Source organism: Aphelocoma coerulescens (genome assembly GCF_041296385.1).
Source record: "Aphelocoma coerulescens isolate FSJ_1873_10779 chromosome Z unlocalized genomic scaffold, UR_Acoe_1.0 ChrZ_unloc_scaf_3, whole genome shotgun sequence".
NCBI classification, from domain to species: domain Eukaryota; kingdom Metazoa; phylum Chordata; class Aves; order Passeriformes; family Corvidae; genus Aphelocoma; species Aphelocoma coerulescens.
This window is the reverse complement of record NW_027184088.1, coordinates 133,875-158,542: the sequence shown is the minus strand read 5'-3', so window position 1 is coordinate 158,542 and position 24,668 is coordinate 133,875. Positions and strand designations below refer to the sequence as shown.

At 44.4% G+C, this 24,668-nt stretch overlaps 1 protein-coding gene across 2 annotated transcripts in view; it reads right to left on the bottom strand.

Moving 5' to 3' along the window:
• LOC138103989 (3'-5' RNA helicase YTHDC2-like) overlaps positions 1-4,822 on the bottom strand; it is a 30,504-nt gene extending 25,682 nt beyond the window's left edge. Inside the window, exons 1-5 of one of the 2 annotated variants that reach the window (XM_069002672.1) lie at positions 4,623-4,822; positions 3,766-3,856; positions 3,209-3,405; positions 1,399-1,598; positions 649-815 (exon numbers count right to left, since the gene is read on the bottom strand). In XM_069002672.1, coding sequence (XP_068858773.1) covers positions 649-815; positions 1,399-1,598; positions 3,209-3,405; positions 3,766-3,856; positions 4,623-4,797 — 830 coding nt within the window. In that variant the 5' untranslated portion in view covers positions 4,798-4,822. The other variant, XM_069002673.1, reaches the window with a different exon arrangement.
• Between the last annotated feature and the right edge of the window lie 19,846 nt (positions 4,823-24,668).

Below are 24,668 nucleotides of genomic sequence, written 5' to 3'. Positions count from 1 at the left end.
GCCGTCGCCCCTTCCCTGAAATGTCACTGGCTACACAGTGCAAAGATGCAAAAACCCCACACAACCCATTCACACTCTGCTTCACAGACAAATTCATCAAGTGACTGAAAGCTCTACTTTGACGTCACTTCATGTTTTAAAAGCTGAAGCACAGGAAACTTAACCCAAACTGGACTGGTAAATAATGCTCAGCTTCATCAGTCACTTTCCAATTTTGTTGTTCTCCCTTTTATGACCCATACCAACTCACACTCTATACGTTTGTTACAGCATGCTGGTCTTCCTACCTACCTTCAAAGCTTGCAGAACTTTTGGATCCACACATGTTAAAAGTAGAGAGGGAAAAAAAAAAAAGAGAGGAAAGTGTAGACTTGATCTGAAAATCAGACAAGGATTTACATGCACACACTCTCTAGAAGAAACCAATAGAAAGCACCTGAAATTCAGTTCAGTATGACAAGCTACTACATGAAACTGCCAAATACAGGAAGAAAGCTGTCCTTTTCACTCCTAAGTCTTCCTTACCTGCAATAACATACCCCACCTATGATTTATGGGGCTGCATCCCAAATATACTGCAGTTTAAAGGTACACAAGATTCACGATAGCAGCACAAGATCAACTGACACTTAGAAGCACCATTAGCACCTGCTTTCCAACCGGAGCTGGTAACCAACTGTCTGGCCAATCTTCTCTCTCCTTTCTGCTGCCACCCTCTCAGCCACAGCAACAGCTGCTAAACGTCTCGGCTGAGTGCAAAACACACGACAGGGAGCTCCATTCTTGTAGCAGTCATCAAGGATAAACTGAGGGATCTGGAAAGAAGTGGTTCAAATTTACTTTTTGAGAAAGTCACAGCTTTCTTAGCACAGGGAAACAATTTAACTGCATCTCAGTATTACACGTTGCAACAGATTTTTCAATAGGATTATCACTGCAAATATACCTGAATGAGCATAAAATAAATTTCTAAGTATAACCTGTTGAGGGTTTTTTTTTTAAAAAGTTGAAGTCTCTCTCTCCTGCTTCAGAGAGATCTATAGGAAAAAAAGCCCTGTAGATAATCTCTCATTTCAACACAAAAGAACAGAACTAGCCTTAGAAGAAAAAGGGTTATACAAACATCACAGCTACTTTCCCTTCAATATTTCGTAATATTTTAATGAAAAAATTATATCTATCAGAAAACCGTGAGGAACCATTTATGCTTTCAGTACCTATCTGCTGGCTTAGTATTTCAAAAGCTAGAAAGTGAACTGGAACACAAGATTTTCAATCATACAGGAAAACAAAAGCCTTAAAATAGCATAGAAATATCCCTTACCACAAATGCTACAAAACTGGCATTAGTTTAGTATAAATACTGTTATCTCTTTTCATTTCATTGAGGAAACATACTTGAGTAGTTTTTCCCGATCCCGTCTCTCCTATAATCAAAACAATTTTATTGTCCTTTATTGTTTGGACAATTTCTTCCTGTTTTTCAAGGACTGGTAGTGATTGCCTGAAGGAATCGAACTCTGATTCCCCTCTTTTCACTGGGACCTGGGGGATACCGTCATTAAGTCGACCGCTTGTCTTGTTCAATTCTTTGTTTTCTGTGAAGAGAAATTAAGAATTTACTTATACAGACACAGAGGAAGGTCACTAAAACACTGCTCAAAAATTATACTTAACAATTTACCTTCCTGACTCTTTATGCACCCCTGTGGGTAAAGTGACAAACCCAGCACACATTCAGAAGTCAGACTCATAGCAACACGTCCTGTTATGGTGCTTGAAATAGGCATTTTTCAGAACAGTTATTACTTTCATAGGTATTTTGAACACAACCAGACTCTCCCAGAGCATTGCTCTACGCCAAGAAAGCCCACAAAGAGCGAAAGGAGAAAGAGAAACTAAACTGGAGAAAACCAGCCTGGTGTACTTTGGTGGCCTTCATATCTGCGTGCACGTTTCCCATCTGCAGTTTCCCTAGAAATACACGCTCACAGAGTTCAACCTTTAAGCTATTCCATGCATTTGCCCCAAATCCTATCGATCCAAGCGCGCTGTACCAGGGGTCCTGGACCCACACAGCAGCGTGGTGTGTTAGCAAGCAGTGCGTGAGCAGCCAAAAAACGTGCACATCTTCTGAGGGAGCTGCTTCAAACCCAGCATCGTAAATGCTACTCTGTAATTCCTTGATCACTATTTTCCACAAGAATGAAAAGCTTGCTGCAAACTCAATTATACATATTTAACATGATTAACAGATTCACATGCTAAATTACAAGCTCTGTTGTACCAAGACAAACACAGACTAAGAGATTAGGAGAACTAAAAATACATGCTTGAAAAGCAGAGAAGGATAAATGTTAGACTCTTCATTAGCTTACCTCTTACATTTCTAAGACATTGTGTTTCAGTACTTTTATTATAGCTGCCCTCTGTTCATTAAACAATCCTATTAAACAACTGAAACAACTGAAAAAAGCAGCAAAGGAAGCGCTTTAAGAACAGACACCACACACCAGAAATATTTAATTAAACAAGGCCTATTGGTACAAGTGTTTTCTGTTCACTACAGCCACCTCTGCACACAGAAACACAGTATAGCTCTTCCACTCACAGCTGTTAAAGCAGTAATCCAGATAAAAGCGTTGCTAACAAAAAAACCCCAACATTTTATCAGACGTTTGTCTTCAGTGAACTCCTTCGTATCCTAGAAATCAAGAAGTCTGGACAGTAGCGTCTTAAGGATCACATCTATTTGGTAGAGATCAAGAAACAAAAACTAAACTTCTTGCTTTGTCAAGTACGTGAATTTCTGTAAGCAGCACAGCCAACCTCATTCTTTCGTAAGGGTGTTCTCACACGGCATCACGGTAAGACCTGACTCTTCAATCCCACCTCATGGAACTTGTATGAAGCCACATTTCACAAATGTGCTTCCACAAAGATTTGGCTGGAACTGGCTCAAAGATCCTAAATTAACTCAGCACAAGGTAGACATCGCAATGCGCGTGATACGACTGCCCAAGTTCCTCACAACACCAGTTATAAAAGACCTTGAAAGTAAGGAAAATCCATGTGTTTGTTTAAAGGTGCATGGTAGGGCAGGCAAGGGGACAGAACAGAAAGGGGTTTGTTTTGTACTCGGGTCGTACGCTGCTTTTTCAAGCAGTGTTGACGGACAAGTCCAAATGAGAAGACACGCTGAACATACCAGATTCAACAGCACGCGCACCTCCTCGCTCTGTCCTTGGCAAGAGTTCTGTGCGCTCCTTGTTTGTGACGGGAAAGCTCTGAATGAGGCTCCGAACGGCGTGTTTCGTACGGAGAGCCAAGTCGCAAGCCATGGCTGCATGTGTCGGTTCGGAGACATCCTTCTTCCTTACAGTCAGGTACCGATTTGCTCCTTTTCTGTCGGGGGGAAAAGAAAACCTATCTCAGGAATAAGTGACCTACTCCAGGTTAACTTTTATCTGTCAAGGTATGAGGTTCTATGCAAAACCTTTAAAAAAAAGCAGAGATCATGGTGAGCAGCCTCTTTTATGGACACGTGAAACCCATGAAGTATAAAAGCAAGCCATCTCAAAAAGCATGTCACAAGGTTTTCCAAACAAACAAAGATACTTATTTCTATGCCTACTTTTACACTTTTTTCTCTAATACTATTCCTTGCAGCAGAGTTGGCTATGTTGGAAATATCAACCACGTTATCATTAGTCAGGAAATTCCATTCATCTGCACCCAAAAAATGAAAATTGCACCCCAACTTACCCTTTGCTTTTAGACACCAGTCCAAGAGACTGACAGAGCCGGTGAACAAACGCTCTTTCGGTACTCGTGAAACTAGAAGGAAATTCCATCTCTAGAATGATAAATAATAGTAAAAAACCAGTAACAATGCAACAGGCATTCTTGACGTGTTATCTTGGTCTTACAGAATCAAAGAATTGTTAGGATTGGAAGGGACCTCTGGAGATCACCCAGAGCAACCCCCTGCCAAGGCAGAGTCACCTGGAGCAGGTGACACAGGAGCACGCCCAGGTGGGTTTGGGATGTCTCCAGAGGGGGAGACTCCACGTCCTCCCTGGGCAGCTGTTCCAGTTCTCTGCCACCCTCACGGAAAAAAGGTCTTCCTCATCTTGAGGTGCAACTTCTTGGCTTTTACTTTATGGCCACTGCTCCTTGTCCTGTCACCAAAAAGTCTGGCACCACACTCCTGGGACTCATCTTGGAGATACTTATTCATGAGATGCCATCTCAGTCTCCTCCAGGCTAAACAGGCCCACGTCTCACATCTCTCCTCACAGAAGAAATGTTCCAGACCTCTCATCATCTCATCTCATCTCATCTCATCTCATCTCATCTCATCTCATCTCATCTCATCTCATCTCATCTCATCTCATCTCATCTCATCTCATCTCATCTCATCTCATCTCATCTCGTCTGTGGCCTTTGCTGGACCCTGACCAGTAGCTCCCTGTCTCTGTGCTGAGGAGCCCAGAGCTGGACACAGCACCCCAGCTGTGCCTCACTAGGGCCGGGCAGAGGAGCAGGATCCCCTCCCTGACCCGCTGCCAGCGCCCTCCCGACACCCGCAGGGCCGCCCCGGGCCGGGCCGCGCCGCGCACCCGCCTCGTCCCCGCTCCGGAACCGCTCCAGGGCGAGCTGCACCGCCATCTCCACCTCCTCGTCCACGCCGACCTCCCTGAGGGCCTCGGCCCGGGCGCGCACCGCGGCGGCGGCAGCCGAGCCCCCCGCGGCCCCGCCGGGCTGCCGCCGCGCCACCCGCCTGTGTCGCGACATGGCCCCGACAGCGCCGCCACACGGCCCCGACAGCGCCGCGACACCGGCACGGAGCGGCGGGCGCTGCTCCCGGGCCCGGGGGGCGACGCTGGCGGCAGGGCGGGGCCGGGCGTGCGTGGGGTCACCCACAGCCGGAATCGCCCCCGAACGGAAGGAAATCGGGTCTTTCCCCCCGTTCGGGGTTGAAGCCTGCCCTGTGCCGAGGCCCGTGACCAAAAAGTGGCACTGCTACCCTGTGTGGTCATAAATTACGTGATCGAATTGAATGGCATTAAACGTAGGTGCGGCGAGGGTTATCTCGGCCCTCAGCCTCCTCACGCTGTACACAGTGCTACTCGCCCTCGATTTTGGGTCGTCTTCTCCTGCTGTCCTTTGACTCCACGCTGAGGACATGAGCTAGAAACGAAACCCAAACCTCTTAGGCATGACACAGGGCTCGGTATTGAAGGCTGCTGCTTTAGAAACGTCATTAAGTCAGAGGGAGAGTACTTTGAAGAAGAACAAAGTACTCCTCAGTTGTGAACTGGAGAATTAAATAAATAGAAAATCAACACCCACTGTCTGATGTAGCTGGCTGAAAAATAGCTCTTAAGAGACATCTACCAAAGCTCTGTACAAGGCTCAATTCAGCATAATTCTGCACTGAGAGGTTGCACTGGAGCTGAACAATCGATCTATTATAAGGTTATTTTAAATTTTTTTTCAGTTTTTCAGTTCAGGTATCTGCCAATGCATCTTCAACCAAAGTACATAATGCTAGCTCCTCATAGCTGCTCCTGTGACATTCAGGACTGTCACCTCAGAGCACATCACAGTTATTACGGAAAATTAAACAGCTGACTAAGATGAGGATTCCTCTTCCCATCTTTGGTATCAATGGTAATAAAGGAGAGCTCATAACTCATTTGAAAGAGTCACATCAGAAATCTTTAATTATGAACCCAGACCTGTTACCAGTTTCCGCCTCTTAACAGCATCATCTTGCCTTCCTACAGAAGAAACCCCCATGATCCTGAAAAATGACTCCTCAAGCCCCATTCTGCTCTCAATTTGCAATCCTGTAAATACAGCAGGGCACAGAGGTAACTGTCTGTTGGGTTAGCTCTCATTTATACGGCTAAGAGTGGGGTGAAGGCTGAGTGCATCCTGCATAACAAAGCTCTTCATACATGCCTTGCTTCTCTCACTGCTTTTTTGACTCCCTGACGCTATCAGAGGGTGAAAAGATGGGAGAATGTAGTCACCCATGCATTGCCTGCTGCAGTCCTGCTAAAGACTGAACTGCAGTCTGCACTCAGCATATGAAAAAACATGAGCAAAGACAGAATTGTGCTTGCCCAAGCTCTTAGACATGGAGGTTTATATAGACTCTTTATAGGTATTCTCTTAATAAAAATTACTAGCTGTGGATTTTCTTATTAGAATTAACAAGCTGTAAGTCTTTAAAAACTCAGTTTTTGTGATTGGCCTCAGAAATAGCTTCTAATGTTTACTCAAAACAAATAACTCCTGGAATAAGAATGATTTCCTTCTTTTAACATATAGCTAAATGCCCATGTATTTTTTTATAAGAAGAATTGAGAGGCAGCACAGTTTTATGCAAAAATACATCTGCGTGTTTAAATACAATTCGGCATTCTTATTTTACCCTCCCTGGAGGCACTTCTATTATGTAGCAGGTTTTGGTGACTTTTTAGTTTGCAGGGTGTTTTCTCTCTCGCAAACACTCCTATATTCCACAAAAGATGTCAGATCGAAGAGAAAAAGAACTGCAAAGGAAGTTTACGAAACAATATTATCTATTACATACTGTGTTAGTGTCAGATTTGACTGCAAAAGAGTTTGTCTTTTTGGGTTTTGTTTGTTTGGGATATTTTACAGATTTTAAGTGTTGTAAGGCTTGTTAGCTCTTGAAATATGATGCAAGGATTACTGGTGAGCTAATACTATTCTTTAAGGTCAGGTTAATGAAAGAGCACAAGATTGATTTCTCTTTTCAGTTCCTTGACTACAAAAAGTAAAAGGTATTGCAGTATGTGGGGTTTTTAAGCATCATAGTAAATTTGTAACCAGATAGCTGTTGGCTGCTGTGACTATTAGGGATCCCATCAAATAAGTTATGTATTTACACACAGTTAGGGAAGTAAGACTAATGTCAAATTATAAGGAGCAGTACTTGTTTAATAAATTAACTGCAGTGAAAATGGGCATCTCTTGCTTTACTGCACACTACTGTATACACTGGTAGTTCCCCAGAACTTTGGCTGCTGATGTGGGCTCTATGTGGGCGATTGCCTCCGCCCCATTTCCGTAACCTCTCCTATCATCTACTGACAGATCATTTCTTATTTATCTGTCTTTCCACTTCCCTTATTCGCTGCCATTTTTATTTCTTTTTGAGACATCAAGGAAGAAGCCTTTCGATCAGTTCTGTCCTTGTAAAACAAGCTCTCTCAGGTCCTCACTTGCAGCAGTCCAGAGCTTGGGCTGTTGAACTTCCAGGGGAAAACTGCAAGCCTTCCGTGCAGCTCAAGGCATGCACAGAGTTCAGCAATGTCTCCAGAATGAAGGCTGGAAAGAGCATGATTCCCAACAGGGTCAACTATACCCCAGTTCTTCCCACAGTTGTCTCCACTACTCCTCACTCCTAAATTGAGAAACTGTACTTTGCAGGGTGAGCAAATGACAGAGGCCAGGAGGGAGAGTGGAATGATCCTGTGCTAACAGATCTTCCTGTGTCTAGAACATGTTACAAAGGCAGCATGAAAACTGCAGGGATCCCATGTCTTGTGAGCCTGAGGGGTAGACTGAAGGCAGAAGGATTTCATACCTGTGATTCATGTGCTTGTCTCTGCTGAAACTGGAACTGCGTGGAACTGATGTGCTTCCCAGGGAGATTTATTTATCCAGAATGTAATTTCCTGTTAGAATACCGTTTCACTGAAATCTTTTGACTAAAATAATACCTATGTTGCAGAAATTTTCTGGAGCACAGAACACATTTAACTATCGCAGTCATCAGCGGCCTGCAGAAAAAGGTTACAGTCTACAAAAAGACCAGTTATCTTTACAAGTGCCCCCACGTTTTTCGATCAAAGTAGTATTTTGTTAACAGAGATACACCTTTAAATGATAGTGAAAATATTCAGTATCTTTATTTACACCTATATAGAAGAAATTGATGAAGGAAAATGAACTTCTTACTTTCTGTATCCAAATTGTGGATCCGTACGTAAGATCCAGGAGTAGCAACCCGTTTGAATAGGAGGGCAGTTTAGGATATTTTTGGAAAAAGGGACAAACCTGTTCTCATTTATATTCATCATCATGACAAGGTTGCACTTTTTAGGACAGTTTTACAAGGCGGTTGAGCATTTATGAAGGTGAAGAATGAGTAGGAAGCTTCTCAAAAGAGGCAGTAATAGTCTATTTAGAAATTAATATTCTATCTAAAATATTTTCAATCCTAGCTAAAACATCTCAGTTTTGCAGATCACTCTTGGAGCAGGAGGAGAAAAATCAGAAAAATTGGCCTCACAAAAAAAGAAAAAAAAGTATTTTCTTATTTTCTTTTGAATATACTGTTTTAAGAGTTTTCAAACAGCTCTACTTGCTGAGAATTCCATGGTAGAGGCCGCACAAGACTTAGATTTCTAGATGGAGCTTTAAATCACAGGTGTGTGATGTGAAGTGGATCTAAACAAAGTAATGTGAAGGAGGTAATACAGTGACTTCAGACACAAGATGTTGATGAGAATTTAACTAGCAATTTCCTAGCTAAGCCATGGCTCTGTTAGCAGCAGATGCAGTTGGCTGTACACAATGATGTTATTTAAATAACATTCATTTGAACTGACATTAGATGTCTGTTACTTTAAATTTTGTTACCGTGAAGATCAATAAACAGAGATGGTCTTCATCTGCAGCCTACTGAAATACAGGATAATCTCTCCTTTGATACCACCAGGCATTGCTTTTGATGGTCGGTGAGTCAAAGTCTCCAGTCCGAATACCTAAGCAGTGGCAGCAATTAGAATAGCTAATTCCCCTGTCTGCCCTACAGCAACATCAGAAGTATGCATTTTCTAAGTTACACCATAGAAAATAAAGGAGGTTTTTAGTTTCACTTCCCTAATTAAAAAAAAAAAAAAAAAAAAAGGAAATAACTTTTACTTAGCCCTTATATTGCCTGGGCATGGTTTATATAGGCGAGGCACAGATTTAGGTCTGGGCATATCATCGGCATCTTAGTACCTTGGTGTACATGTGCAAAGTCGTGTGATGTGAGAGTACCTGGTGGCCAAGCCAGCTCCACCCTGGTCCCATGTCCCAGGCTGGCCTTTGTTGTCCCCAGGGAGGTGTCTGATACCCTGGGCTGACCTGGCTGGGATGGCTGGGTGGGTCCTGGCTGCCAGGCCCTGCCATGCCTTCCCAGGCAGCCCCCGCAACCATGGATTGGGATCTGACCTGATCTGCAGAGGGTCCAAGTGATTAGAAATTAGAAGTTAAATTGTATTATAAATTCCCTACCATGCTACTTACAGACTGTACTAGACTGACTCTGCTTGCAGAAATCCCGTGCCATTCTAATAATAAATTCTCTTCTATGTCAATCATAACATCCTGTTAGGAAAGCAAAGCTCTAGTTGTACCTCAGGTTTAGTGCTAAGATAAACAGAATTGCCCAATCAAAATTTATAAAGAAATGACATTTATTATGCGACCGAGAAAAGCAGCTCCGAGCCCGGGGTCAGAGCTGGGTGAACAGGCACAGATCTGATCTCTATCACACCAGACCTCCCAAGTTCACGACTGCTGCTTCGGCTGGTTCCTTCTTATACAGTTTTTGGGTAGAGTCTGAATTAATTCTGTTCTTCTCGTATTCATGAAGTTTTCTTGTCCCGGAGTTGGGCTGCACAAAGCCTTTCCTGGGTCTGATGAATCGTCCATCCTGGGTGATGAGTGGGCCATTTCTGGTGATGGATGGACCATCTCTGGTTCCTGGAACAGTTATTTTTAGTTCCCGGGATGTCCTATTCCTTTTCAGATGAGATGTAGATATCAGAAGGTGGTAACCAAGTCGTCATGGTGCAAATGTCTCAGTGATAAGATCCAACCCCACCTAGGTGAAATCCTCACTTATTGTGAGAGAACTCTTTTGGTGTTCTGAAATTTTTCTCTCAGCCAGGATTTTGAAACTGGGTCTCTGTAGGGTCTGATTACATTCCAGTTTTATACATAATAGCACGAATTACATACTTTATTTATAACAATTCCCCCCCTTTTTTATATGAAAACATTAATTTGTGCTACCTTTTGTTACTTAAAAATAGAAATACTAGCATCAAATACTTACTACAAACATAAAGGTATAAAAATTCAAACAAAATAATTCTTTTTAGTCATAGCTATTTAGTTTTTCTTGTAACTCTAGCTTTTCCTCCTTAATCTGCTTTTCAAACTTTATCAGAACCTTGGCAGCTTTACTATTTGCTGCTTCTTCTTTTAATTCCATGATTTTAGAGATTGTATTGTTTTTGCCTAATCCTCCAGCAGCTAGTTCCAGGTCCATGGGCATCGCAGCTATTTGCATACCTTGTACTACTGAGTGTATTAATCTAATAAAACATGGTCTCATGCAGGGTATGAGTATCACCCCAGCCACTGAACAAAGTATGAAGAATGCTGCTTTCTTCTACCATGTACCATCAAATAATTGTTCTCACCAAGATGCTTGTAAGATGGAATTCCATTTTTGGACCGGAACATGTGCCACCTTTTTATCTCAGCTGCGAGGTCCCTGATGGTCTCTCCATAGTCGTCAATCTCTATGCAGCATTCTGATTCATTGAACTTGCCACAGACTCTCCCTTCCTCAGCTATCAGTCTAATGCAATTCGGTTTTGGTATACAAAGGCACGCATCTGGGAATGTTGTTTAGCTGACAGTTCTAGTGCATCTGAGGTATGATTTGAAACCACTTCTACTACAGCTTGGAGCCTTATGAGCCGATTGAGTAAATATACAGGGGTTCTATACCCCCAGCTCCCATCCCGTGCCCATGTTGCTGGGCCATAATATTGGATTATTCTTTCTGCGGGCCATTCTTCTTCACCCCATTTTTGACTCCCACCTGCTATAGGCAGTGTTTTCTTTATCCCCCTTTTCTTTCGGCTTAAGGTTTCGTACAAGGGAGCTCTTAACAGGCCACTTTCTGATCTGGGGAGTGTAAAGAAAGAAGGTCGAATTATACCTAGAGTGCATGAACTTTTCCATTTCCTGGGTAGTTTGCTGTAAGCCTTTTTGCCACATATCCAGTATATGCCATTAGGGGCTTTCCATTTTATTCTCGTATTTTCTGGTTCTCTCCAATATTCTTTTAAGTCTTCTAAGGATTGGTAAGGGTTAGCTCCAGATTGCTTGTACCAGCAAAGGTTGAGTTCAATTCCAATTCCAATCACAATTTGCTTTTCTTTCTTGACTCCAATATCCTGCAGGGGGTTGTGGTTGCCAGATTTTACTTTTATTATTCGAATATATTGCTAGGGTGGATATAGACGGAGTGTATCCCACAACTTGAGTATATTCATTTCCTTCCCGGCTGATGCAAATTATTCCTATTACTCATTGGTCTAGAATCCAACCTTCAGGCCTCTGTGTAGTCTTTGAGAACTGATTTCTCTCTTTTTAGAAGTTGTTCTGGAGCTAAGCCTTCACCCTTCCAAGGCCATTTTTCTGCTGATTTCAGCGCCCCACATATCCAACAGTTGGATAAACCTAACTCAGTAGCAATTTCTTGCATCAAGTCTATGAACAAGTTAGTGTTAGGGGTTGGCTATTCCCAATCATTATACTGCTTTTCTAGTAAGTTGTATTGTTTGCTTAATGTCAGTAGTCTCTCTTGTTCTATTCTCTTTCTTTCTTACTTCTGACTTTTGTCTCTTAAGCTCTAATGCGACCTGTTTCATAGTGCTTTCTGGGTCCATGCCATCTTTGTTCTTAGAAAAGCAAAAGGTGTTAGCATATTGCAAGCATGCCCTGTCATCATTTTCCTCAAGGAGGTCTAATATAACAGGTTCGTTGCTCAGGGTCAGTTTACCTTGATATTTTAAATTTTGCCCCACCTAGTAGGTTTTTCCATTCATAATACACATGTTTAATGTAGAGGTATCATAGCACAGATTGTTAACCTGAAAGTAGGCCACAAAAATGGGTTTCGTTTTTCCTCCTATCCCAACAGTCATTGGTTGCAAGTTGGAATAGGTTTTTGTGTGATTTCCCTTTTATATCTATTAAGGTGGTGTCTACTTTTAATAGGAGGTGCCCTTGACTGCCCATGCGTAGAGCTGGCAACTTGGGGGTAGCACAAAATGACCCCATTTGTTTTATTTATTTGGAATCGAGTGCCGTTTATATGACAGGTCTTGCCTTTCTTTCTGATTTCCCAGACCTCTGGGACTTGATATGTACCCTGTTCCTTTAAGAGGCCTGGCAGACACAGCTTACACCTCTCGGTGAGGTTTTCCCTCTCAGTGAGGGACCAGCTATCCGGCTGCAGGTTAGCTGTCTGGCATATGGCTAGGCTCAGAAGCATCAGGAATCCCCACAGATGCATTCCTCTGCCTGTGCCTACGCCCACTGGGTTGCTACCAGCGGCGAGGTGAACGATCTTCTCGGCAGCAGGAATATTGTCCTGGGATCCTGTGGCCAGATCGAGCTGCATACTGCCTTTTGTACACGCCCCACTTAAGAGAGTTTAACTGTGTCAGTCCCTCAGGGTACTTTTATTTAAAACCTGTGACACTCGACAGTCAGAATCTGTGCCAAAGAGTCCAATTTTCTCCTTACTTCGTTTTTGTAGAGATGATACGACTTTAAAGAATCCAATTATATGATACTCAAATTTGTAGCAAGCTGTAAAACACGGCTAGTCAAGTCTTGTTCTTCTTCTAAACACTTTGTACACAAGTCTCTGGGTCTATGGCCCCTTTGGCAACCTGAACCTTGTGATGATATTCGCACTCAAAAGAGACAAACGGGTAACATGTACAAGCAATTACGGTACAACTTATCTGGTCCCTCCCAGTCAATTGCTGGGCGGCGCTGTTTTATCTCTTAAGTCCCCTGGGGTAGAAGTGATCCTCCACTCAGGTGTCTCTTCTTGAAGTTCTGTTTTCTTCACTCGAGAAGCTGCGTCCAGCCTCTCTCTGCTGTCTGAATTGCTGTGTCAGTCCATGCCTTCTCAATCTCTGTAGATTTCTGTTAATTTCTAATAGGTATGGTTGTATTTGTCCATCCTCTATCCCGAGGTGTCCTACTGGCATCCTGTATAACAAGGTGACAGCCTTGTCTCTGAATGTGGCATAGTTTGGATATTTAACAAGGCTAAGGGGAGACATTTTACCCATGACATTTTTGTTTCTAGCATTAATTTAGATAATTGAGCTTTTAGTGTCTGATTCATTTTTTCAACTTGACTCGAACTCTGGGGGTGCTAAGGAGTGTGATAGTCTCATTGAATTCTCAGAGCTTCAGCCAATTGCTTAATAATTTTTGAGGTAAAATGTGTCCCCTGATCTGAGTCTATATAATTTATCATGCTATATCGGGGTATAATTTCTTCTAATAATATTTTTTTTATAAGGTTTGGGTTGTCCCTCTAGGGGTTGGGAAAGCCTCTACCCAATGTGTTAATTTATCTACTAACAGAACAGATTTTTATACTTCCCCACTTTAGTCAACTCTGTAAAATTTATTTGAATTTTCTTAAAAGGCCGGTGGGCTGCCGGGCAACTTCCCAACACTGCTCGTTGAGATTTAGCCTGGTTTACTTTTTGGCGTGTCATGCATCCTTGTACCTCCTGCTTGGTTAACTCATAAATTCTTACATCCGAAAAAATTTTTTTTAAAAATTGTTCTGCTAGAGCCTGTGCCCCCCAGTGAGTTTGCTGATGTAGTCTTTTTAGAATTTTCCTACTGTATTCCTTTGACAGTAGCTCCCTCCCATCAGGTAACTTCTACTTACCTTTTTTTTTAACTTTTTCCCTTATTTTAAATAGACTTCAATCTCCTTTTTGGAAGGTTATGGTGGGGGGGGGATATTCTCTGGGTTCACTTTGCTCGACCTCCGGGGTACTCACCTTTAATAATGTTTCGTTTTCGCCTCTTTATCAGCTCCTCGGGTCTGGAACTGCATTCCTGTATGCACTATTGAAATCGCCTCTGGCTCCCTGACAGCTTCCAGGATCTGTTTTATTATTTCCCCATGGATTAATCCTCTCCCTCTGGTGTTAATTAACTCTCTTTCTTCCCAAATTTCCCCAGAAGCGTGTACCACACCAAATGCATACTTGGAGTCTGTAAAAATAGTTCCCCCCGCTTTTTTTTTCGTTAGCCAATGTCCCAGGTATTCTACCTCGGGTTCAGTGAACTGGGGTTTTGATTTGGACACTTTTAACCCCTTGTCTCCTAAGAAATTTAACAACTTTATGGTGGCTTCTCTCACATCTCTTTCTGATGGTCCAGCCACCAGCAAGCCATCCACACACTGAGGCAGCCTGGCTCTCTGAACAAAACCGGCTGAGCAATGCTCAAGAGCCCGACCAAACGAGCTCGGTGAGTCCACAAACCCCTGAGGCAAGGAGGCTCACCCGAGCTGCCGCCCCCAGCGGGTTCCCGGATCCCCCCACCGAAAAGTGAAACAATCCCAGCTCTCCTCTGCCAGAGTGCAAGTCCAAAAGGCACCTCTCAAGTCTACCACACTACACCAGGTATCTGAGCGGGGGTGCCACCCAGCAAAGTGCACGGATTAGGGGACCGTGGGGAACAGCGCCCCAGCTATTACTTGCTTTAGTCCCTTTCTCCCTTCTGTAGGAAGAGGATATTGTTTAACTCTTAATCAGATTTTCTGGCCTTTTAATCTCGATACGAATGGGTGTCATTTCTATTCTGCCTGCCTCTCCTTTGGTATACGAGACTTTTGGATTCACCTTGTCTTTATCTTCTATGGTTAGTTTGTATAAGCTCACCACAAGCTGTGACTCCTGAACAATCAAGCTTACCTCCAAAACCACTATCAAATCTCTTCCTAACAAATTGTAGTCTGCCTCTTCAATCAACAAAACATTCCCTAGGCATGTCCTGGTTTCAGATTCGAACTCTACATTTTTAATAACCGGGACCTTAAAGGATTCCCCTTTTGCTCTGACCACCGTCGGGGTATCTTTGCTCGTTGTACATCCCCTTGGCACTCACTGAATGGTGGTTAGTTCAGCTCCTGAGTCTACCAAAAAAATTAGTTTTTGCTTTAGGGGTCCGACTTTTAATTTTCTCAAGGGCTTTCTGGACCCTAAATTGAGAAGCCTCTTGACAGTACTAGACCTCCTGAAAGATTTTCTCATCTTTCACCCTTCTCCCATGAATCAACCCCTTTTTCTTCTTGTGTGCTAAATATTCCAGTGTGCATAGTCCCCCCATCAACTAAAGCATACCCTGACATTCTTTTTCTTTGTACACATCTGGAAGAACCATCTACAGATATTATTTCTCTTTCTGAAAGGGCTTGTTGCTCGAGATCTGCTCGACCTTTGGTGTTTTGCGTCTTCTTTAAGAGAAGCGGCAGAAGCTGTCGTTTCCAGGGGAACGGTGCAGGTGAGGGAGCGGGGGGGTAGGAGGTGGGAATCCTCTCCGAGGCTGATTCCTCCAGGAGTGGGGGGGATAAGCGGGAAGTGCCGCTGGAGCTGGCAGGGGGACAAGCTCTTCTGGCGGATACCAGAGCCTGGCGTGGACCCTCTGTACGGGTCCACAGCAGCCACGGCGGCAGAACTCTGCTGCTGGCTGTCCCGGCGCAGCCTGTGGGGCCGCAGCCGTGTTCTATGGAGCTGTGCCAGACAACGCAGCGGGGACAGGGGCCGGCGGAACGGCCGCGGACATCGGGACCGGGGCCGGCGCCGGGACTGGGGCCACCACCGGGGCCGGGGCAGGAGGCCGTGAGGGGATGCCGGTCTGCCGCCGGACCCGCAGGGGCCGGAGGGGGTGGCGGGAACACCGGGGCTACCGGCGAAGCCACCGCCGCCGTTGGGACAAGCGGTGGAGCCGCGGGCGGTGCCGTGAGAGCCGGGACAGGAGGGACCTCGGGCTCCAGGAGCAGCGGCGCAACAGGAGCCTGGGCTTGGTGGGGGGGGGCAATGCTTCCAGTGGGGCTCAACCCCTCTCTTTCTTGTTTTCCTTCTTCTCCTTTCCTTGGGTTTATTTCTACTTTCGGGACAGTCCCCCAGTGTTCTAGTATCCGGCCCAGGGACTATTTTAGGTACCCTTGTTCCTTCCCACCTCCTGATTTTTCTTGGGGTTTTCTCAGGATTTTACTTTTTTTCTGTTCCATCTTAAAGAAAAAAAAAAAATTTCTTCGCTAGCATATCTTACCTGGATTTTGTGGAGTCCTCTAAATTCCCAAATTCGGTACCGTTTTGAATTTGTATTTAATCTGTTACCGGTATAGTAGCCCTCGCAGGGGACCGCCCTGGGGGTTTTCGTCCGGTAACTGCTCTCAAAATTCTGACTTTTACCTGGACTGTAATATGTCCGAGACTAGGGGGCTTACCAGTCCTTGAACTCGATAAAGGACGTACTCTTCCCCCTAGTCGTCTGCGACCGATCCCCCAAATTTCTCGATTTATTCGGGCTTGACATGTGGAAAAGAATTTAGGTTTTTCTTTCGCTTCCCCCGTGACCAACCTCTTCCCTCGCAGGAGAGGAACTGCGATCTTGGGGTCCGCACTCGCTTTGTGACAATATCACGTCTCACACACACGCTCGGTCGCCCCCACTCAACCACGCAATACTTACGGTCCGTTTTCCTGCGTGGATTCTTCGTGCACGTAGATTTTTATGAGTGAATTACCCTGCCGTGGCTCCGGGGATCCCACCCTGGGTCCCCCCCGAGTTCCCTGAGAGCTCGTTTTATTCCCTTTTCTCGATCGAGGTGCCACTTTAAATTAGGTTCGTTGATACGATTGGTCTGCGGGATCCCCTGTCCGGCCAGGCCGCTAGAAAAATTAACGGGGCGCCTCCTGACCGAAAAAGGGGTCCGTGATACCCCAAATCGCATCACGTCGGGGTCACCATTTGAAGTAAAGAAATTCAGCCAAATTAAATTTAATAAAGAAATAAATTTTATTCCGCGGCCTAAAGATCGGTCACACAGAAAGCCACGATCGAGAAAAGCAGCTCCGAGCCCGGGGTCCGAGCTGGGTGAACAGGCACAGATCTGATCTCTATTGCACCAGACCTCCTGAGTTCACGACTGCTGCTTTGGCTTGTCCCTTTTTATACAGTTTTTGGGCAGAGTCTGAATTAATTCTATTCTTCTAGTAATTTTAGCATATTCATGAAGTTTTCTTGTCCCCGGAGTTGGGCTGCACAAAGCCTTTCTTGGTCTGATGAATTGTCCATCCTGGATGATGAATGGGCCATTTCTGGTGATGGAAGGGCCATTTCTGCTGATGGATGGACCATCTCTGGTTCCTGGAACAGTTATTTTTAGTTCCCGGAATGTCCTATTCCTTATCAGATGAGATGTAGATATCAGAAGGTGGTGACCAAGTCGTCATGGTGCAAATGTCTCGGTGATAAGATCCAACCCCACCTAGGTGAAATCCTCACTTATTGTGAGAGAACTACTTTTGGTGTTGTGAAATTTTTCTCTCAGCCAGGATTTTGAAACTGGGTCTCTGTAGAGTCTGATTACATTCCAGTTTTATACATAATAGCACGAATTACATACTTTATTTATAACAAAAGGAACTGGATGAGTCAAGAGGGGCACCTCAGAATGCTTTTACCTGCATTACCTGACCATACCCCACCAAACAGCCTCCAGTGCAAACGCAGGGCTACAGAAAACGCTGGCGTTTGTTGGTTTGTCTGGGCTTGGCTTCTGCAGACCAGCCAAAGCAGCAGCCAAAGCAGCAGCCAAAGCAGCACCTCCGGAGCCGGGAGCCGGCCCTGCCCAGCCCAAGGGGAGCAAGCGAGCCTCGGGGCGGGTTTGGGGGCCCGCACTCGGCGGCCGGATGCGTCCCCCGGCAGTGAGGGCGGCTGGCTCAGGGCTGGCGGCACCGCCCGCTCGCTCCCGGTGGGTCCCGCCGTGATCCCGGCGCCGGGCAGCGGCGGCAGGAAAGCAGGACGATGCCGTGCGCAGGCGGGGAGCTGCGAGCCTCATCTGCCCTGTCCCTGCTCCGAGCCCCGGCGGGATCCCGGCCCGGGTCTCCCCCCGCGGGCGGTGAGTGCGGGGCCGGCGGGGCCCCCACCCCGCTTTGTGCTGCCGCTCGCACTTTGCAGGCGCGGCAGGACTGGGAATCCCGGGCGCCCGAGGCAGCCTCGCCTCCTCCTCCTTCCCCACCTCCTCCTCCTCCTCCTCCGGAGCGGGGCGCGTGATGGCGGCAGCCGCTGTAGCGGAGGTGAGCAGCGCCGGCAGCAGCAGCACCGATACCTCCAGCACGGGCGAGGAGGAGAGGATGAGGCGGCTCTTCCAGACCTGCGACGGCGATGGGGATGGCTTCCTCAGCAGGTAGGGACAGCGGGAGGCGGCTCTTTGCTGCTACGGAGCCTTCCCGTCCTTCCCCCCCGCCCCGCGTGCCCCGGCGCTCAACTTGTGGGCGAGTTGGAGCAGTTGCGGGAGCGCAGCCCCGCCGGGCGCTCCGCGGCTCCCGCTCCGCTCCCGCCGGCACCGGGGGCTCCGGCGGGGCCTCGGCACCGAGAGCTTCCCGGACAGCGGGCGAACGCTGCCTGCAGCACTTCCACGTCCGCCGGGGCGGAAAGGTGACGCCTCCGAACCTGGTTTTTATCACCTCGTGCCCCGGGCAGGTGGTTTTTGCAGGTAAACACACAAAAAGCCGGTCGTAGGTAATCTAGGAGAAAACTCGTACTGTTCTCCCGGATCCTATGATTTTGGTTGTCAGTACGGTACACAGTTTCGTTTAAATTCCTCTGCTGGTCGTCAGAGAGTTTGAGGAGTGTCACCCAGGCTGATATTTTGGTGTGGAAGGGTGAGCATGTACATTGGCAGGAGATAGTTGGAAATAAGCCACAGTGGAAGTTTGGTGTGTTTTGGTCAGGAGTTGGTTTTGTGGCAGTGGTATTTCTGAGCTCTCACGCCATCGTTTAAAAGATACCGAACTTCAAAAGGTGGGATTTGCCAGAGGTGCTGGAAACTTGCGTTTTCAAAATGAAACTTACGCTATTGCATGCAATTAGTAAGTGCCTCTAGAGAACTGGGGCAGTGAGGGTGATGAGCGGGAAAGACTCCACTACTGGAATAAGGAGTAAAGTAGGTACGTTTATTCCAGCTCTGGGACGCGTGGGGGATAATTCCTCCAAAGTCATGCTACCTACAGCTGCATTCAGCCTGGTATTTATCGGGTTACAAGTCCCATATTCATTGAGTTTCCCAATACACCTATACATATTCATTGCCCAGCCCCGCCCAGCCTCGCCTCGTATTACAATGAGCCCAAAAGTCATTTACATCCGCCTTGCGCTTGCGCAGTGTTGTCTGGTGGTCGTGGGCAGGGGTCTCCGAGATGAAATAAGAGTCTTCCTCAGATGAAGTAAAGGGTCTTCCTCATGCTGAACTTTTCACCTTTCCTCCCTGCGCATGCTCTTTATGTCCCTGGGTTAAGTTCAAACTTCGAGACTGGTCTGAGTTAGCTTTAGGTTAAAAACAGGATCTTTGGTTAAGATTCCTTCCCTTTATCAATAGTCTCCTATCTTCTCATCCTGCTTTGGTAGGCACAATAAGCGTTGGGCAAGTGGTATGCATTGCTTCTAACAACCACTTCTTAGTAAATCATTTAATCTCAGCTTCCCCATCCCCCTGATTCAAGGGAATTTCTTCAATTGGCCATTTAACCTGTAACCTAAGAATATGACCCCACAAAAAGGCTCAGTAAACTTGATTCCCCACTGCCATCTCTTTGGAGCCAGAAAGTTGTTGAAAATCTGTAACAGCTGGCAGTCACTTTAAAAATAAAGTTCACGGATTGTGATATTTCTTATCTAAACAGCTCCCTGAACACTCCCCCCCCCCCGCCAGCCTAATGATTATTTTGACAGTTGTGGTTTTGAAATATAAACTTAGAAAATGTGTACTTTCCAACCAGTGTGCTAAGACTGCTTCTCTTTCTGTTTGTTTACGGTCTTCATGGAGTTGATTCTGATCTCTGAAAACTTACAACGTTCACGTAAAGTGTGCACTGTCTCCTCAGAGCACACTTGCTGATCTGTGCTGTGATGTTTTTCTGCAGTGTAAACTCTCTGTGTATTTATAATTTATGGGAACGTTAATGTTGCTGTTCTAGAGTTTCATACAGACGATTGAGAGACGTTACCATGACACAAGCTACTCCTTTCTGATCGACTAATCCACATTCCCTTAGTTTTGTCCCAGATTTGTAGCCTGTGTTCTTCTAAGTAGGTGTTTCAGAGTGTTGCTTGAAGTACAGTGTTGAAAACTCTAGGATGTGTCTGAGTAGGGACACTGGATTTCATGAGGAGATGGAAATAAAGCCCAGGGCCTGGGTGGTGGTTGAAAGTCCTTCAGGAGATGGTGGGTTCATTGTTGAAGGTTGCTGAGACTTTGCTTCAGGAGGGAGTTGTGCCTTCAAGGCAGAACTGGCCTTTATCAGAGAACACGGTGTTACAAATTACTATCTTACTTTAAATCTCTGTATGTGGTGTATTGGTGTGCAAAGCACGGTCCCCAGACATGTATTTCTCTGTATGTGTGAGAAAGGAGGGAAAGAATATTTAAGAAATGATCTTTCACATGGCTTTACTTCATTAGATAGCCTGGGTAATGAGCTGTGTAAATGGAATGCCTTTCTTGCTTTCTGTAGTTACTCAATCTCACTTATAATCTGTTTTATGGCAGTGGCTGATGCAGGAGAAGCCATGTCCAGTCAGATTTGGATGTCTTTATAGTGTGTGCCACCATAGCCTTAGAGCCAGCTCGGTCTGATTTATGGACTCACTGTCCTTGTCAAAAGTATAGCAGCTGGGGGTTTGTTGTTGTTTAGAGCCCTAATGTTTAGGTAACTGCATCTTTTTTAATGTCGCAAATTAAAATAAAGAGAAAAAAGTTACAGCTGCTTTTACACTAAACTTCATCCTGCCACTCTATGCATTCTGTTTGTCTTGCTTCTGGGTTTATTCATAGAGGGTTTTTTGGTTTCATACGGGCCAGTTGCTTGGTTTTCCTGTTCCTTCTTGCCCTGCTTCCTTGGACTTCCCTTCGCTCATCCTTGTGGCCAACAATTTTTTTGCCTTTCTTGCAGCCCCAGTGGAGTTTGGAGGCTGACTTGTGCATGTCACAAGGTCTTTTACAGCGGGTTAAACAATAAAAAAGCAATAAATGCCCAGGCATCTGTATAAAGAGCTGAAGAGATAGAAGCCAGCACTGTAAAATCAGCTCCTTTCTTGTGTACTAGAAATAGACTTCCCTGTGATCTATAACCTATCACTAGCATAAGCCTTCTAAAAACTAGCTTATTTTCAATGAAATGGGGCTGAAGTTTGCTGTTTTGCAGCGGCTACTGAGTATGAATTTTATCTTTGAAAATTAGAATCCCTTTGTTTGCAGAGCTGAAGCTTGGTCAGTCATTTCTTTGCCTGGCACATGCAGCAGTTTGTTTATAAGATTTTTGTTTCTCCAGCTCCAGAGCTGTTAAGGAAGAGAAGATCTTTATACTTCTTACTACTTATGCCAGCAAAAGCAGGCATTTTGTGTGTGTGTTTATTTAGTTCATATTGCATGGGGAAAAGAGCTATTTGTATTCCTAATGAAATAGCATGGTGTCTCAGCTGTGGAACTGCTTTGTCGTGCATCAAACTCTAATAAACTGCTTCAAGTAATAGCAGGGAAGTACCGGCACAGATGGAGAGGAGAAGCATGTCCTGAGATACTGATTAGTGTTCAGGCTCTCACCTGAGATACTGATTAGTTTTCAGGCTCTAAATAGGATGATATCAAAACAATAAAACCTAATTAAGCATGTACCATTGGTGATTATAATCCAGAAGACAGTGAGCTATGGGATATGGAATGCTAAACCAGTGTCTCTGAGTCTTGCATTTACATGTGCATATTGAAATTGTGCAGCATCCAGCTAGAGAAGAGTACTAAGAAAACACCAGAGCTTTAACTTGTTGGCTTGTACTGAAATGGCTTTTGATTCTTTTGGGGTTAATATTTATTACTTAATTATTTTAACATCTTAAAATGTTTGGCATTCTTCTGATACTTCTACAACAAGAGGTAATTTCACAAGAAACAACTAACCAACCAACCAACCAACCAACCAAAAAATACTTCCTTGCACCCTCCCCAACCCCTCAGTTGCAAAGCAGTCCACAGTTAAGGCTGGATTCTGAATGCTTGAGATCAGCTGGATGAGCATTGCTGTTCACATCAGAACTTTAGTTTTGCAGCTGGATTCTGTTGTTATTAACAAAGAGCTGTTAACTGAAAAAACAGTAATTGCTTTTCTTTGTTTTATTCTGTTTGCTTTGAAAAGCTTCAGAATCTGATGTTACAGTTATAAACATTTTCAATTTCAGAGGGTTGGTGTTTTGGGGAGGACACCTGTGCTTTTTTTTTTGGGGGGGGGTGGGCTACTGTCTGCATATGTAGTCTTGAATGCTGGGTTTTTATGGGTGACAGGCTAGATTAATGTCTTCTTCAGAAACCTACTTGCCTTGTAGCTTTTATGGATTGTACTGAAATTCCATTTAGCACATAATGAATTTCATCTTCACTGCAGAAGTCACTCAGTGGGTTTTGGATTACTCTATTCTAACGCTGCAAAGTCTAAAGAAGGTAACTTTGAATTTGCAGGAAGTACTTCTGCTTTAAAAAAAATTATGGTAGGAGCTGTGGAAATAATGGGTGAAGAAAAAGTTAATTTCGTTATTAAGTTACAAATATGCTAGCTTTCCAATTTTAACTTTTAAGCATGGATAAGTAATTTTAGGATTGCAAAGGAGAAAGGTAAAGCTAGTGTTTAGTTCAGATAGAACTTTGTCATCATATTAACAATAGTGGAATGAAGTTTTGTTTGTAGAGTTTGTGTGAAAATGGTGTTGTCTGCGTACACAATTTTTTTTTATACACTGGGGTGAATGTCTTACAGAAAATCTTGGTAAAAGTAGAGTAAGATGTTAAAAACCCAATAAACGTACTAACTTTGTAATGAGCTTATACAGCCTGTTAAAAGGATGTGCTGAATGACTGTGCCTTCTCCAGCCCTGCACAGAAGCAGTTAAAAGAAACTTGTTGGATTTGATTTGTTACCTGAGCAGTTTTAGTGGTACCTTGCTTTAGGAGCTCAAAGCCTTTGCAAGTACAGGCTGATCCTTCCCTTTTTCATGGGTTGTCACAGTAGTAGGACATTCCCAGCTTTCTTGCTGAGCGTATTTTGGCACCCCCTCAGTGTTTCTGCATCTAGTGGCTGTGTGCTATTAGAGGAGAAAACCAGTACTTTCCAGAAGATAAAGTATGTATCTATTCATTGTGTTTTTAAGGGAGGAGATTTATTCTTCTATGGTCTCTGTTACTCTCCACAGCAGTCCTTACCATTTAGTTCAATGTTTTTTCCAAGTGCCTGATTTTGCTAATGTGCTTCAACTTCTGTGCTTAACATTTAAAGAGATGCCTGTTGAAGCACAAAAGGATCGATTAAAGGAAGCAGCAAAATCAATGTGGGCTGTCTGTGACCAGTCAAGTTACCACTGGTGGTAAAACACGTGTTTAATCCATAGGATGACCATTTATGAAGTCAGGCAAACATGTTCAGTCAGGGTCTGTGAGAACTTACTTTGGGCATGAGTTAATATTCTGCAAATAGAGGCTTTCTAGTCTCTGCAGGGTATTCTGTGCTGTTCGAAAGCAGTATCAGGAACAAGCTGTTTTGAGTGCTCAAATGTCAGCAGGCTAGGGAGTGGTAAAGCTATTTATCCTACAAGCAAGAGGTTTATGAAAGGTCAACTCTAGCAGAACAGGTGGAAATAAAAAACTACTGCCCTTGAAGACTTGTGAGAGAAGTAATATTTATTCTGCTAGTTTTGCAGCTACTGGGATTTCAAATTTCAAAAGCAGTTTGATCCCAGTACTGTACAGTCCTAAGCCTGGCCTCAGTCCAGCTGTCTAGCAAGGAGACATCATTTAGAAGCAGTCTGCAGAATGTCAGCAAGATTGGGACAAAGCTTTGTTTAGTCCTTGCCTTCAGTCTGGCTCTTCATACAACGGGCTGTTCTTACGACAAAGCTAGAAAAGCTGTTAAGACCTCAGTACAGGATTTTATTCTTGTCATACATGAAATCCCTATTTGTGCTTGATCTTTGCATATTAAGTGCTTTAACTAATTAATTTTGAGTTAAATATATTTAAATTGAATGTTAAAATTAACCCATCAGCCCAGGTACAAAAATCAAGTTCCATTATCAGTGTTTTCAATTGTTCAAAGTAGTTTCTTAAGAGAGAGTTGCACCCTTCCCAGTTAAGATTCCCAACTTAATGCTCCCTTTTCAAACTTCAAACCACTTGTACACCATAAGAGTTATCTTTCCTGTGTTTACTGTATACTTTTACAAGTGTTTTAAGATGTGTTGGATGTATTTTAATACTTTTCTTAGGTGTTTTTACTTGTACTTTGGTTCCAAGGCTAATTCCAAAAACCCCAGTTCTAACAGCCAGCAGCTATTTTTAGCCCCGTAGCCATTACCCTGTAGGCAAGCTCCATGGCAACCTGAATTTTAATGAAGGCATTGTAGCACCCTTATTTCAACTAGTACCACCCCTCTGACAACGATGAGCCATTGGT